This window comes from Mycteria americana, chromosome 4, assembly GCF_035582795.1.
Source record: "Mycteria americana isolate JAX WOST 10 ecotype Jacksonville Zoo and Gardens chromosome 4, USCA_MyAme_1.0, whole genome shotgun sequence".
In the NCBI taxonomy this organism is placed as follows: Eukaryota; Metazoa; Chordata; class Aves; order Ciconiiformes; family Ciconiidae; genus Mycteria; species Mycteria americana.
The window spans coordinates 42624563-42641559 of NC_134368.1; the positions used below are offsets into that span (position 1 = coordinate 42624563).

The 16997-nt window shown below is 39.6% G+C and overlaps 1 protein-coding gene across 1 annotated transcript in view; it reads right to left on the reverse strand.

Annotated features, from left to right (window-relative positions):
• The window catches only part of GALNTL6 (polypeptide N-acetylgalactosaminyltransferase like 6), a 488603-nt gene that overhangs the window by 88603 nt on the left and 383003 nt on the right, over positions 1-16997 (reverse strand). The window contains exon 6 of the mRNA XM_075499243.1: positions 187-372. Coding sequence (XP_075355358.1) covers positions 187-372 — 186 coding nt within the window. The remainder of the gene's footprint in view (positions 1-186; positions 373-16997) is intronic.

The window sequence follows — 16997 nt, forward strand, 5'->3', positions numbered from 1 at the left end:
AGAACCATAAAATGGAGCTGCTTGCATTTATCTGAGTTCTCTCTCATACTGACTCTTCAGATACTGAAGCACAGCTCCAAACACTTCTATACAGTGTATGTCCTGCTTATGGGGGACATGGCTTTGATTGCTTAAGCTATGCTGTATGCTCTAATTTTAATGGCTGATGAACACTCAGACACTTACTAAGCAAGGGAGGCAGCCAATTCACGTTGACTTCGCAATGGGAATCCAGAAATGTCAAGACTTCTCCTCTAGCCAGCGAGGCTCCTAGCAGTCTGGTCCGAATGAGCCCTTCTCGTTTCTTGGTACGTACAATCCTCACTTTGGCAAAACGGACCATGTATTCCTCCAGCTTCTCTTTTAAATGTTCTAGAAAGAAGGGCAAAAAAAGCGTCAGTGGTGCCAGGCCTGGAGGAGCCAACAGAAGGACAGGTTGGCATACAACCTGCAAGCAGCTTATCTACTTCCATCTCTTGTCACTTCAAGTCCTCCAAAATCTGCCACAAATCCTCTCTGAGACGGTTCCGAAAGTGCAAATGTTCTCTGTTTTATCACACAGAGGAAGACACTAACACTCTGGACCTTTTACTGCAGTTGCTACTGGCAACCTGCCATCCACGAGATAATCATGGCCAAAACAACTGCAGGATATTCATCCATCCTCTGGTTCCTGCAGCCCAAGGCCAGATAAACATTCTGGCATGCCGTTTCATAAACAGTGTCCTTTCCAAGTGGGTTTCCTATATCAACTAATTATGAAGAACTATGTGTGGAAAGCAATTTTTAAAAAGTAAGCATTAAACTAGCATGATTAGATTGTTTTTGTAATGGGAAGGGAAACAGACATGAAGGAAGATCCTCATAGTTGGATACTAGCGTGAAGCAAACGGACAGCTGACTTCCTAATAAAATTAAGCTGCAAATGTAGAGCAGTTGATAGATTCTCTTGTCTGCATAACCTGGCTCTTTGTATCACAAACAGCAACTTTGGGAACTTTTTTTCTTCTGACTAGAAACACACACTAAGAATCATAAAAAAACCCCCAACAACAAAAAGCACCCTACAGTTTTGCCTCTTCCTGAATACATCTACAATAGAAATACTGATCTTTTGTCTTTGATATAACAGCTCAGCTTGTCAGACTCATTACTTTGGAAATACCTGATAATTTCATTTGGCAGGGAAAGAGGGAGAGAAAAGCTTAGTCTCCAATGATTAAAAGTGGTGATAAGCCACATTTAGTGATGCTAGGGGTTGCAAGCTAAGTCTCACTGAAACGGGGTTGCCAGATTATGACTGCTTCTTATATTGGCTACTAATTCTTTGGACTTGTGTGGTCAGTACAGGCCCCGATCCAGACCTTGCATCGTTAGAGATTGCAAGAAGCTTGCTACGGACTACCTGAAAGGACTATCATTTAGCAGTACCCGCGAGCATATAAAGCTAACACATAGACTCAAGGCAATAAGCAAACAAGTCACAGTGCAGAGAGTACAGAATCTTGTGTTAAAATAAAATCAAGCTCCACTGAAGCAGAGCTTCCTGCACATGCTCCTTCTTGTCTCTGCTCCTTTCCTTCCTAGCTGACCGACACACAAGACTTTCCAAATCTACCTGAAGATTAGGAAGGAGTAGAAACATTAGTGTGTAGTTATATGTATTTAGTGGGAGAGTACTGCATGGGATGCTGCTCTGCACTGAGGAATCCTGATGTATGCTGACACAGAAGAGGGAGCAGCCCGAGACCTGGGAACATCAGCTTGCAAGGACTACAGAACAGACGTGGGGTTTTGGGAGGGAGAAACTGAATGCTTTGTACACCTGCTGAGTCAAGAGAGTGGTTTGTGTTCACAGTACTACCCGGGAGAAGTATTAGATCAAGTGAGAAAGGCCAAGTCTGAGACAAAAAAAACCCAAAGAATGGCATTCAGATAAACATCAAATGTTTTTATCTACTCTGGTTGATTGTAGAATACAGAGATTTAAATTCTGAAATATGGTTCATCTACGGTTGGACTTGACGATCTTAAATGTCTTTTCCAGCCTCAATGATTCTGTGATTCTATGAAATAAGAAAAGAAGAGGTATCCCTTTTTTCATCCCATTTTGCTACTTATGTACTCAATAAAAACCAACACAATCTCCCAACAGTCGCAATGACAAGAGATGTACTATGTTTTTGAATGATGACCTTTTTATCGACCAACCATATTCACGGGACAAGGGCTGTATGCCACTGACTCATTTTAGGTACCAGCCACATTTCAGAATCATGACTGAACTGAGGTTAAATCAAGTCTTAGATCATTTTGTGCCCACATGCAAGACTGTCTGAAGCGTATATTTATCGAACTGTTTTCCTGTTTTTATGAGCTCCATTGAGGCTATTCCCATGGCGTAGGAATATAGAAGAAGGGAAACATACCTTAAAAACAAAGATACAAAGACCTTGCAGGTAATATAAGAAAGTCTGTTAGGGCTATCAAGCTGCATTTTTTTCTATGTTGTAAATTGTATTGTCTTATAGCCATGAAAAATGAAACAGTTTCAAAGTGACAGGATATTACATATTTCCAAAGTAAAGCAAACCTAATCTGTTAGGTACCATAGCTTCTCTTAGTCCTCAGGCACTGGAAATTTCCTCTAGTTCTTTAAGATCATCTAGCCCTTTCCTCTCTGATCTCTTCCACCCACAAGTCTTAAGTTTGTTTGCACTGAATAGTGCATGTGAACCCTGCACCAAGAGCAAGACCACACTGCTGCATGCTGTACAGACAACTAATAAGAAGACTCAGGTTCCTCAGCCTGAACACAGCCCTCCAACTATGTGATCAAGCACTGAACACCCTGGCTATAATGCAAATCCTCCATCTTCACCTGCCTACCCTCAGAGATGGGTTCACTGATGAGACTCCAGTTGATCAGAGGATCCTACTACATAGCTCTGAATTTGGCTACGTATCAGATATGGTTGCTTTACTGTTCCCTGTGAGCTGGTTCTAGGCAGTTTCCCTCTTTGTATGCGAAGGCAGCTACCAAGGAAGCACCTAAACTCTCTGATGGAGAGAAGCAGGAGCCTTATGTGGAAAACCTAAGTTGTTCGTGGTGTTGGTAGGCTCTCTGTTGCCTGTATAGAAATTCAAGGCACACCTGAATTGGACCTTCACTGGTTAGGTGTCACAATGGTGAAGGTAAGGCCCTTGCAATAGACAGTTTGAATATGGCCACCACTGATGTTTAAATGAACTAATACAAATGTACTCTTTTCATGCATTCTGATTGTTATCACTTGTCTTGGGCCAAATAAATTCACTGAAATTCAGTCTCATACAAAGGACTTAATTTCATTCCTTTCACATCTCACAATGAGCAAATTCTGAAAGCTGAGTGCCTATCTCTTCAGGAAAACACTTCAGGGAGAGATGATGTAAACTATCATATTACGACACATTCTTTTCTGTTCTTATATCAATTGCTAAATAACAAAAGAGCTGAATAATATAATTTGATTTTCATCAGTTGTATTGGAGCTTGAACTCCATGAAATCAATGGTAGTTCGTACTGTTCTTTCATTGCTTCAGGTTCCTTGCAAACTCAGCGAAAGAAGTCTTTCAAATTTTAAATATTTTAAATTTTTTTTGGCCAGAATAATACCTGAAATTCTGTGGAACAAACAAGAGTTCTCTATACCACCTTCCTCCCTCTCTCTCAGATAGGTCTTCACACATTTCAGACAGCATGTCATCTGATTTGTGGAGAACTGCATTAAAACACCCAGCACATCTTTTGATGCCAGAATCACATATCCCAAAATTGTTTCCATCTACTCAATTAGTCCCATGATTGAATAATTTTATTATTTTATCCTTGTCGCTCAAAGAACAACTCACAAGAAAGCAGAAGTATACAAACAAAATTTGCACAACTTGTTCACAGAGAATTCTAAATGCATCCTCTTTTAGACATATCCAGAAGTAATCAGGAAGAAAAAAAAAGTAATAAGTGTTAATTTTTATAGAGCTTAGTTAGACAAGTGACATAAAAAGATCAGGTCTTCATACAAATCAAAGCATATGGATTATTAGAGATACATACGGTATCTAGATTTGTTAAAACAGCTACACGTTAGTAATATCCTAATGACAGGTCATGACATAATCAAACAGATACCAGTAACAATACCTACCTTATCTTTAGTTTTGAGATTTGGCCAAGAAGACAGTTTGGGAATTTATTTGGGAAAAATTCTCAATAACTACAAAAACATCATGAAGTATTTAAGTTCAATGACCAACTCCAATATGGTTGTGAGAATGAAAATATCTTAAACTGGAGGAAAAAATCCCTTTTGGATCCATAAATAATGATTTTTTTAAATTTAAATCAATATGAAAATGCTCTCATATTGTATTTTCCCATGCAATGTCTTGTGGCACTATCTGTTTCAAATCTTACCAATCTCTAAAAGCATAAACAAACACGGAGTAATAGCCAGAGGCAGTAGAACAGTAGTAGTTTTAAAGAAAACTGTAGTATTTTCTACTATTTCTATAAGTAGTAAAAACATATCTTTCATGTTGAACCACTCATTAAAGCCACCCCTGCATTACTCAATATACTGGTATGATCATCGGTGAGACTCTTTAACGCAAAACGGCAATTCTGCAGGACCTTCAGTCAGCAGCTGGCTTTAAAGGCTAGCTACTTAATAAAAGAGCTCGTCTTTGAGCCCGGGGTCATGAAGACATAGATGCTCTGACAAAGACAACACCTGGGAATCTCACAGCTCAAGTTTTGCTTAAAACAGACTAGACAAGACTTTAGAATTACAGAATCACAGAATCATGTAGGTTGGAAAAGACCTTTAAGATCATCAAGTCCAACCGTTAACCTAACACCACCAAGTCCACCACTACACCATGTCCCTAAGCACCTCATCCAAATGTCTTTTAAATACCTCCAGGGATGGCGACTCAACCACTTCCCTGGGCAGCCTGTTCCAATGCTTGACAACCCTTTCAGTGAAGTAAAATTTCCTAATATCCAGTCTAAATTCTCTGTATGGGAATGATTTTGATTAACAAATGATCTAGATGTTTGTGATTACTAACAAGTTTTGATTTTTTAACCTTGTCTTTTCCCAAAAATATAAAAATAAACTGCCCTTTTTCACAGAACTCCATAAATTTCCTTCAGAGAAAACCAAATGATATTTTATTTCCGATAGTACAACTGCATTTTTTCACAGTTCCCAATTATTGTGTTGCTAATATTATCTCCAGAAGAAGCATCTCACACACAAAAGCTATATATTACATATATATATTTAGAAGCAAGTAAACTCAAGTGCGCAAGTAAACATGCATCGATCTGTCAGAGCAAAACTATATTTCTAAAGAAATTTTCTGAAAGAAATTGTAATATGGTATGTAAAATAGAAAGCAACCTGTAATAAAAAGGCCTTTAAATGTCCAGGGGACAATGCCTTCTGCCCATTTATTACCAAAGGAAACAGTTCAAGCAAGCTTGCCATGACAATAAAACAGGGAGGTAGGATGGTTTCATTTATATGCTGTAATATTACATAAATTTCACTTTCAGAGTTAGGCATGAGAGAGAAGCCAGTATTTAAATTCTACAGTGAGCTATAAATGGTGCACTTTGGATATAAAGAAGCCAAAGCTCCTGTCACTAGATATGGGGAGTAAATGTCTAATTTGTAATTTAAAAGAAAAGACATCATTCTTTTCTTCACAGTGTTGATCAAATGAACCCATGAATCATATGTTTGACACATGCCAGGCACCTGCCAGGGCAAGAGTTGGCACAAGCAGTGACAAATAAAGAATAATGCAGAGGCAGGAGGTTTACAGGCTGTCACTGCTATGACAAGTGATGATAAAGGGAAGCATTATGTCTCTTCTAGCGATAGTCTGTAAACAAATTCTCCATTGTAATTGTTTTGTGTGGGCCTTCTCCGTCTTCATTTAAAGTTTGGAGAAGTTTTCCTAAAAGAACAGAAGAGACACAATTGCCTGGTCATAGTAATTAAAGATCTACTCAAGCAGAGTACCCAGTTACTTAATTTGGTGCCCAGAAAGAAATTGGAAATCAAGGTTCTGCCTTTGTCAGGAAAAAAAAAAAATAATCATAGTAGTAGAAAGCAGAACTGTGATTCTCTCCTGTTGGGATGCGTATAGGGAATATTTCATTATAACACTGGTACCCCCAGCACCATGTGCTATGTGACAAGCAATGTTCCTCCAAGGTTATTGAGAAGGTGTTAAGAGAGACTTAAAAGATGATGTGAAAGCTGGAGCTAGTCTTCAGGACTTGCTTGACTGCACCATGGACCATGAAAGAGGAAGGAAAATACAAAGAAAATAAAGCCGTTGTTAAGCATCTCTTTCAACAGCCAGGCAGGTCCATCCCAAATCTGTGCCTGTAACACAGCTTACTCTCTGCACCTCTGTAGCAGCTCCAGTTTCTGCCCCCAAATACTGACAACCTCTGTTACAGTATCATTGACCTGTAAGTTATCAAATAATTAAGAACAGCAACAGAGCCCGCTAAATGCCCTGATAAACAATCTTAATTAAATCTGTTTCTTTTTAACTTTAATTGACTGAGAAGTATGTAATTTGAGCTGTTCTGCCATTCCTAACATGAACCATATAAAAATAGTTAAAACCACTCTTACAACAGTAGAAAACATATGCTGGCCTCTCCTGTTACCTCAGCACAGGCATATGGGAGGAAGCAACGTGGCCAAAACCATAGCAATCTGTGATCTCAGGTCAGTAAAATAATCTGCGAGTGACTATTTCTGCTGGTGAAAATTAAAGCAGTCAAACGGCTGTTTTGACATGCAACAATAATAAGGCCAGCTCAAGAAGATTTTTCTCAAGCTTTTCTCTCCGGCCAGCAGCTTTGTGCCCAACACACAGAGGAAAAACCTGCAAGTACCTTTATGCAACATCCATGGCTCTCATTGTGAAAAGGATCTCCATCACTTCATGTCCTTTTCTGCAAGACGGGAGTGTCTTTCCAGGTAAAATTAGCAAGGATACCCTCCATTCCTTTCCTGAGGCCTGGAGCATACATTTTTCCTGGAACACCTCAGCTTAACCTTTTGATGACTGAAATGCTGTCTAGTTTAAGTCTTAAGCTTGACAGAAAATACATAAAGGAAACTTAGTGGCCTATGATTATTCAGTTGTTATTTTTCTGCTGCAATTGACAAAATAGCCCTCTCCAGCGCATTGTCATTATTTTTACTTTCACTGCCTGTATATATGCTACCATAAAAGCTAATCAGTCTGAAGACAGAATACAAGGTGAGCCCATGAATTTGGGTACATCACCTTTCTTTCTTCCAGTTTCCCTTCAAGTTTCTTATTTGCAGAAGGTTGGTTGGAAATGCTGGTTGGACACAGAAATGTTGCAAAGGCTGCACCAGGTCAGCTGCCACTTTTTCTAGCCAAGTCAAAGACTCCAAGAAGGACAACTCCCCTGGTTACACCTCTGGATAAGCTAATCCACTGTTGCACTACCCTTCTGGTGAATAACTTTTTCCTAACGTCCGAGCTGAATCTTCCAAGCTGCATCTTGGGGCTGTTGCCTCTTACTGTACCATCTGCCAGTACCAGGAGGAATTTGGTTCTGCCATCTGTGCAATTCCCGTTCAAGCTGCTGTGGGCAGCTATTAGATCACCACTTAGCTGCTGCTTTGCCAGACTAAACAAGCTCAGGTTCCTCAGCCTCTTCTCAAAGGTCACATACTTTTGGCCCATGACAGTCTTACTAGTCCTCTACTAAACTGACTGCAGCTTTTGTTGTCCTTCTTGAACTGCAGAGCCCAAAACCGGATGCAGAATTACAGGTGTATGCAGCACCAACATCATAAAAAGCATAATTTCATTTTATCTGCTCACTCTCATCCCAGCATAGCCCAATCCAGTTTGCCTTCCTGGTGATTAAAGGCCACCACTTTCTCCTATTCACCTCGTATCCACTATGACCTTTGCAGGTCCTTCACAGCACACCAGCTAGGCAGTTCACATTTTTACTGGTGCATGGGGTTATTCACCTGGGTGCAGAATTTAGCACTTAATTTAGCACTTGTTGAACTTAATGAGATTTATTTTGCCCAATCCTAGAGCTTCTCTGGACTGACACTATACTATTTGATGTGTCAACCACTTTCTCCATTTTAGTATCATCCATAGATTTGCTGAGGGTACACTGTCTCATCACTCACGGTTATTGGTGAAGATATTGACTAGCATTGCCCCTAGTACTTAACTAAGATATTCTGCCAAACAGACATCAAGCCATTGATTAACTACCCTTTCAGTCCATCGACCCAACCCATCTAAGAGTCTTTTTGTGCAGCACATGCTTCCTCTGTCTACCAGTGAGAATGTTACAGGGACTAAAACTTCTTAAAGTCAAGGCACGTTACATCCATCACCCTTCCCTTGACCACCATCATCATAAAAGGCAATCAGACTGTTCAAACATGATTTGCAGTTGGTAAATGTGATGACCATCCTATATTATTTTCTAGTCCTTCAGGTATTTGCAGATGGCTAGGCACCACTCAACAAGATGTGCTTCATGATCCTTCCAGGCAGTGAGCTGAGGCTTGTTGGTCTGCAGTTACTGGACCCACTTCTTTCTCTTTCTCAAAGATGTAAGTAGCACCTTTTTTGAGTTGGTCACCCATTCTAGTTGACTGCCATTTCCAATGTTTGCCCAGTCTTTTGGTTATCATCTTCCACCTGCCTTTACTTTTCAGCTAGAAGAGTGTGATAGTACTGTCTCTTCAGATACCCAGATCCAAAGTCTTTTACTCCTAATTAGTCCTGAGTGATCCTGGAGGAAGGATGGGGAAGTTTTCTGCCAGACAGACTTTAGCATCTGATCTATAGCCATGCCAGACTAAAATAAGTTCCAGAAGCAGACAGGTACAGTGAAAATTGTTGGTTATGGTAAGTCTGCCATAGACTGATAAATAAGAGCAAAATTTATAACTGCTTGGTATAATAGCCATTGGCTAACAGCAATCTCATTTGAGCACTAGATAACTCATTCTTTCCAAACAGTTTTGCACACCTAAGAATAAGATCACTTGAGAAAAGCTATGTAGTTACTGCTGATCTAGAAGTAGCACTGTTTAGAGAGACATTTGTGCCAATCACTTGGAAACTTGTTCTCCTGGCTGTGATGTTTGGGTTAGCTGGCTCAGGGCAAGCTAAAATGCAGTCTCTTTTTTGATATTCATAATGAGCCAAAGTCCTTGGGTGATACACTACAAGGCTGTGGAGAGTATCCTGAATGTGCAATAGTTCCATTCATCACTTGCACATCAATGACTATAAACTTCCAGACAGCACATTCATTTTGATGTTGAGTTTCAACTACAGCCTGTTAAAGTTGAAAGAACCTCCGAACTTGACAGTAAATGCACATTCCTTTGCTACAGCCTCAAAAGGTCAGCATTACTGAGAGCAGGAGGCTGAACAGAGCAGATGAATACCTAGCTTAGCTTGATTTCATTCATGATAGACTTAAGATAAACTTCTCCGAACAAATCTGTTTTGTAGTGTATGGGCTTTCATACAGTCATGAAAGGAGTGGCTGGGACTGCAGAATCTGTGAGGCTAGTTAGATTTGCCGAGACTTTCTCAGACTATAGCTCCAGTCAATAGAGACATGCAGAGATCCTGGTACCTCTTTGTTCCACTTCCCTGAGCCCATGTAATTGTGACTGTTATCACAGTCGTTCTGTCGCCAGCACAGAAGCACCTAGGACCTCTTTGTCAACAAGGTGAGTGTTCAGGTAATTGAATCCACACAGGAGGTTACTCAGATACAAGGTGTGGGGACTTCTTATACAGATGCCACGGAAGCATCATTAAACTCTTGAGGTACTTTTCCATTCTAGGTTTTGCGAAGAGGGAAGGGAGAAAAGCACTTCATTTTCAGGTTGCAGAAATTTAGCATAGTAAGTCAGACCACCCCATGAGCAGGTAGGGCTGGCTTGCTAGTTTGTTGGTAGTGCTGGCATGGCTCTGAATTTTCCCTTTTCATAAGGAAAGAATGAAAGATGGTTATTTGTTTCTGTGGATTTATTCCAACTGCCAGTTGTACAAGGTAGTTGTTGATACCCTCACTCGTGTTGTAGTATGATAACCCATGGCTTTTCCACAGCTGAGAGCAGACTCCTTCATTTGCTGTGTTTGCATCGGTCTAGCTCTGAGAAAGGGGTCTCCAGCTGGGAGAAAGATGGGGCTACCTTTTACCCAACGACAAAATGATCTAATCATTATTTCTCCTCTGAAAGCCTCCAAAGTAACAAAATTACCAAAATTGTATTTTGCATGTCACAGCTAAACCCTTGCAGGAATTAATCAATGCTCAATGTATTTTATACCTTAAAACTGAGGCAAAAAGAACAAGCACTTACTCCTTATTAATTGATCTTATATGCTTACTACACAAAATTAAACAAATTTAAAAAAAACCCTTGTATCCACCTCTGCTTTTCGGCCTGTCTTTTGCAGCCATGACAATTAAATATATCCCCCAAAAGTAAAATATCTTTTTAACTAAAATACTTAAAATAGTTACTATTTCTTTGTATTTTCTTTGTGTTTAATTTTACATATTAAGGCTGTTCACATCCCTTTGGTGTCCATGTTCAGAAAAGGGTTTTGGAACTGGCTGAAGAAAGGCTATGACCCGCTTCTTCATAAAGGTGCCTGTACCTATTTCTGACTATTTCCCCAATATTGTATTTCCTATGCAAAAAGCTTTGAAAAAAGGAGTGAGGAAATATGTTATTTTTACAGGTCTGTTCCTCTGTTTGAATCCAAATGGTTTGCCAGCTGTAATACGCGTAGGAATAATTTTGTTCACCAAAGGAATAACATGTTATAAAACGCAACTCCCTTATGCTGGATGAGGAAGTTGGTTAAGAACATACAGCAAAGCAGTCTTAAACGGGAAGTAAAAATTAATTAGCAGGAAATTATTTTTGCTGCAAGGTAAACATAATAATCACCTGAACTGGAATGTGATCAAGAAACTGAACCCAATTAATGATATGGCAGATTAAACGGGAGAGAGCTCGTAGCGCACAAACAGGAAAGGAAAGCTACCTTCCTCTCCGCTTGTCCTCCTGCAAGCAGTACAAGTTGAGAGCACTACAGTACAGTGCCTGACCTAAAGGGTGAAAAGAACCCATGCAACTCATGTTGAATGGAACTTTGCGGAACATTTCACTCCCTGGAATAGCTTCACTGCTGCAGCAGCATGGCTTATGGAATAAAGGTCAACCAAACTGGGAAGAACTTGTTCCTTGTATCACCTTGGTAGTCCTGAACCTCACGTGACCCACGCAAGCATGCTCAGAGACATACTGCCCACATGGGTGATGAGAAGGAAGGCAGAAGAGTTTGCAAAAGCTTTTTTAATGACAATTTTTTTACAACAAAGACTTTACTGTGGATGGACGCACTTGCTTTGGCACTTTCTTACACCACTAGTTCAACAAACGTAACTGTGGCTACAGCTCAAACAAGACTCTGGGCAACTGGATTAGTTATCAGGGAAGCTATGACAAGTATACGGTAAGATAACAAAGAAATGTACAGCTGCCTTTACAGATCATTCTCTGGACACAATTACGTAGTACAGACCTGTCAAAAGGGTGACCTTGCTGCATTAAAATTTGATTCTTTTTAACAGGTCTGTTTACTACACAGGTATTTATACAGTAACTTGTCCCCAAGGGAAGCATGTTGCGAGGATTCTTCCAGGTTACAAGGCCAATTAGAAGAATGTTATTTTGAAGTGAATCCAGGAAAGCATAACTTTCCTTGAGATCAATACACTGCTCACAAATACCAACCTCTTGTTTTCAGAGTCACACTTTTGCATGCTGACGATATTGTTAAAAATTGTAAATGATGACCTGTCAAGCAAGACTTTTTTGGAACATCTTTCTAACACTGCAAACAGTCTTGCAGATTTTTGAGATACTGACATTTTCTGTTTTGCTTGAAACTCTTTGACATATTTTTAGTTCTTCCTGCAACATATATCACTGACTTTTACAGTAGGTGCTGTCTTCAGAGAACAGTTTTCTCTCATACTGCTCTTTTTAACCTCTCAAATGCCAAGGATGGATTATGCTGGAGAACTGGTGAAACACTACTGCGAGGATGACACTGACCTTATATTTGCAGAGGACATTAACACTGGTCCTTGGAAAGGGGGAAATAGGAGTCACACAACTCATGTAATTACTTTTTAAGTGGCATCAGATTCAATACAGCTCCCTACACTGAACGCTTTTATTTCCCGGAGTAGTTCTACTGACATTATAACTCGTTGCAAACCTTAGGCTCCATTAATCTAAGGGTGTTGGAATATGGCCATCTCCTAACAGAATATTTGCATAACTTTCTGCCTAACTGAAGATGCATGCTACATTTCTGTACTTCTTGTCCATTCTATATGCTAACCATCCCAGGTAAATCGTCAGCTCCTAAACACAGCTTGCAAGTAGTCCTTTTCCTCACAAATTCAGTGGGTGCTTTTTCCTAGTGCATGGGTTTATTCTTGTAAATAAGAGAAATCCTTGAAATGTGCTTTGAAACCGAGATTTCAAAATACAAGAGAGATTTTGGGCAATATCTTATTCTCCTGGAAGTGTGATATTACATCAAGAAGTTGCTCTTGTCTTCCAACTTTTGTATCAAAATTTGTCTTTTTAAAAATGCTCTGTTTGACATAGGGATTGGAGTTCTGAGGCACCAAGTCTTTACTATTGAGTGATGAATTTACCTAAGCTCTACATACTGCAGCAGGATAAAACATGACGATACTCAATGAGATTTCTCTAACCTACTGAAAGAGGCCTTAAATTCCTAGTAGTGCAAACGCTAGAACTAAGTATATAGCCATAAGCTTTTAAATATCCTTTCTATCTCCTGAATTTTATTTCCTTGTGCTGGTTTTGGCTGGGATAGAGTTAATTTTTTCCACAGTAGCTAGTATGGGGCTATGTTTTGGATCTGTGCTGGAAACAGTGTTGATAACACTGGGATGTTTTCGTTCTTGCTGAGCAGTGCTTACACAGAGTCAAGGCCTCTTCTGCTTCTCACCCCACCCCACCAGCGAGGAGGCTGGGGGGGCACAAGAAGTTGGGAGGGGACACGGCTGGGACAGCTGACCCCAACCAAAGGGCTATTCCATACCATATGGCGTCATGCTCAGTATATAAAGCTGGGGAAGAAGAAGGAAGGGGGGGACGTTTGGAGTGATGGTGTTTTGTCTTCCCAAGTAACCGTTATGCGTGATGGAGCCCTGCTTTCCTGGAGATGGCTGAACACCTGCCTGCCCATGGGAAGCAGTGAATGAATTCCTTATTTGGCTTGCTTGTGTGCGTGGCTTTTGCTTTACTTATTAAACTGTCTTTATCTCAACACACAAGTTTTCTCACTTTTATGATTCCAATTCTCTTGAGCAGCTGTGTGGTGCTTAGTTGCTGGCTGGGGTTAAACCATGACACCTACAATGCAGCACCTGACTACTACTAGACTTACTTTCACGGCTGGAGTGCGGGCCTTTATAAGCTTCAAGAAGCAAATATCCAGTTACTTCTCTTGACTGCTGCATTCCATCATCCAAAAAATTTATTTTCTTAGTTATTTCAAGAGTTTTCTCTTTTTCAGCTTTGTCTAGAGTGGAAATACATCCCTTCTTCTGAACTTCTATACTAAAAATTCTGTCTTTACTAAGCTAGAACTGTAGTTCTCAAAATTGTTTCACTCATTTATTTGCAAAAGTTAGCCATGTTATTGGTATAACCTTTGTAGTCATTGGTATGTCAAGGAGTGCAGTGAAAGAAGATGGAGTTAATATTGCTGAAGAGATTTTCAGAAAGCTGCAGTCCATGGGAATTCTCTGACAACCTACTGGCAAAGAAAAGCAATCTGTTTGAGCCATGTTTTTGAGATTAGGTCAGGCGTCTTCCCCCCCCCCCCCCCGCCTTTGCTTCCAAAATTAGGTGTATAGAAATCTTATAGTGAAAGAACTAGACTGCTGTTTGGGTTATACACTTTGAAGCATGAGAATTAATTATCAAAAAGGAAACCATTCTCTGTTCATAGCCTAATCTGCTATGATGATGTTCCCCTACATAACGAGGCAAACACCGATGCATAATTAGGCATCTCCTAACATCAGTATGAGCTATTAATCAAACAATAACACCATCTTTTTTTCATGGATAGATGACTGGCTTTTCACTTTTTATTTAAAACAAGAAAAAGAACAAATAAATGAGCTGCTGCATAAATCAAGCTTTGGAAGAGGAGACATCAAGTTCTTTCTTTTCTTTGTTATCTTTTTTCTCCCTTTGTTTTACACATTGAATCAACCTGTCTTTTCCTATCTCTCAGCTGTCACAACTGTTCTGCAGTATCACTGAAGCTCTTTACATCCTCTTTAGTCTGGCAGGTTCCCTCATTAAGGATGTGAATTTAAGAAACAGAAAGACATGCTGAATATTAAACGAACAGCTAAGATCCAAAGTTTAAATAAATAAATAAATAAATATTATGTTGAATATTAACTAGCAGATCCCAGCTCCTAGCAGCTTTCATACGATGACAATGGGATTAGGCTCAGACTACGCCCATACATTTCTATACAGCTTATTTTGAACACTCCTCCACCACCTTCCCTCCCCCAAACTGCTGTCTGTCTTGCAATGTCAAAAGACAGGATGTGACATAGGATATAATCTGGTATTTTTTACTTTAGATGTTAACAAAGTTTACGCTAACGTGGTCATTTCTGGATACAAGGAATAAGGATGGCATGGACTGTTCTAAATCCCTTTGGAAAGCTGAGCGTTAGGTTCGTTCCACCTCCATACAGACAGCCACATGAGTCCAGATCCAAGCACAAGAATTTGTTACATCTGGCCTTTACTTGTATAAACACAGTCTCCTCGTAGTGATCTTTTCAAATCTTTCATAAGTAAAGGATTAACGGATTAGCAGATATCAAGTGAAAAATAAATCATTGCCATGAACATGTCTTATTGCTCTTGGAAAGCGTAAAGCTATTTCAAAACCAGACTGATCGTATCTGCTTTACAGCATTTTACTGATCTTTAAAAATGGACAAAATGCTGTACTTCTGAACACAATTCTCATGCCTTTATTACTGTTAAAACTACAGATTACAGATTCAATAGAGGAAATAACCTTTGTATTTCAGACTTCCTTAGCATATGAAAGATAACTGTCCAAAACTGCATTTAAATTTATAATAGAAATGCCTGAATTTAAGAAATGTATGAACAGAAAAACAAAAGATTGTCTCATTTTCATTTTAAAGCACTTTTTACATAAAGTATTCAGCAGACTGTCAATATCTTGGTTGACCCAAGAAACTCCACTGGTCCTGACCAGAACTATACGCATCTTCCCCTCACCACCTTTTCGCTGAACTGGAAGTGTTGTGGTTCACACATAGTGTGTCACTTACACTTCCCCCCAGTTTTGTGCTGGTGTGAGGTTTCCCACCACTAGCAGAGAAAGTCTTTTAAAAAAAGGTGTAATAAAAGGAGTGGGAAAGTTGTTGCCATTCACTGCAAACATTTAATATTTTTAATCAATGTGTCCTCTGCACTCTAAGCTGAAAACCAGCCATGTGAAGATCCACTGTAGTAAGCCTGTAAGTGCAATGCAAAAAAATATCAAAGCAGAAAGTATTCTCCCTGGGAAAACTTTTAATTGTGCCAGTCACATATCAAGAACTGTACTGTGTTACAGATAACCTCCTCCTCCTCCTCCTCCTCCTCAGAATCACATGGCCCTTTCCAATAGTCAAATCACTAATCTCTGTGGCAGCTCCAGCAATGGGTTGCCTGGAAAAAACACAAGTATTTTTGCATTTTACCTGTAGTTTGTCCTGTAGAGTTGGTATTTTTTCCACGGAAATGCTGTAATCACTTCTTCCCCCCCCCCCCCCTTTTTTTTTCTTTTTTTAGTTTTTAATAACTTCTTCCCCAAGGTTTGGTTTTTTCCTCTTCTTGTAAGGGCATTGCTTAGGCCCAAGTAAAACAGGTGGAGACCACACAGAATAGGTATAGGTAAAAGCAGGTACAGTCAAACAGAGAAACAGTGCCAGCAGTGACCCAGATACCAGTTTTGTAACTGTTCTCATTTAGTGGATTTACTTTTAGAAATTAATAAAAAATTGTGGGGGGAAAAAAAAAAAATTGACTCAGTTTTCTAAGACATTTCTAGATTCACCTGTCATCAGTTGGAGTGGCAGATTCTTGTCAGGCTCTGGCAAGTAAACCACGACAGCGCTTATAGGTTTAGCTTAATTTCAAAGCTACCTGAGAGCAAGAGCTCTGAATTCTTTTCTAGAATTATGTTTCTGTGTTCATATTCCCTTGGAAGCAGCTGAAAGGAAATAAGAGCAATAGAAAAGTAACAGGAGTGTAAATAAAAGTTACAGTGGGGAAAGCTGAATACGGGAAAACTATATAAACCAAAACAGTAGAGAGTACATAAGTAAAAGGTAAAATACAAGTAACTACAATATTCTGAAATGAATATGACTTCTATTCATACTAGGCCATCATTCTGCTGAAGAACATGTTGGGCTTTTAGTTCTGCCGCAAAGGGCAGACTGCACCTTCGTAATACATCTCGTAATTTGGTTCACTTTGTGGCTTGGAGTGAAAGGGAGAACTCTTAAAACTCACAGACAAATGAAGTACAAATGAACCCGATTTCCAAAAGCACAGCTGGAGATGTTCAGAAGAAAATAACGTGCTACCTGGTTTCTTTCACTGATGCATGCTTCACTTTGCCCAGAGGAAACTCTCTCAAGGTTGAGACTCCCTTGACAGGAAATTTCCCTGGGTACAAAGGTAATGCACTCCATTTATTAAGA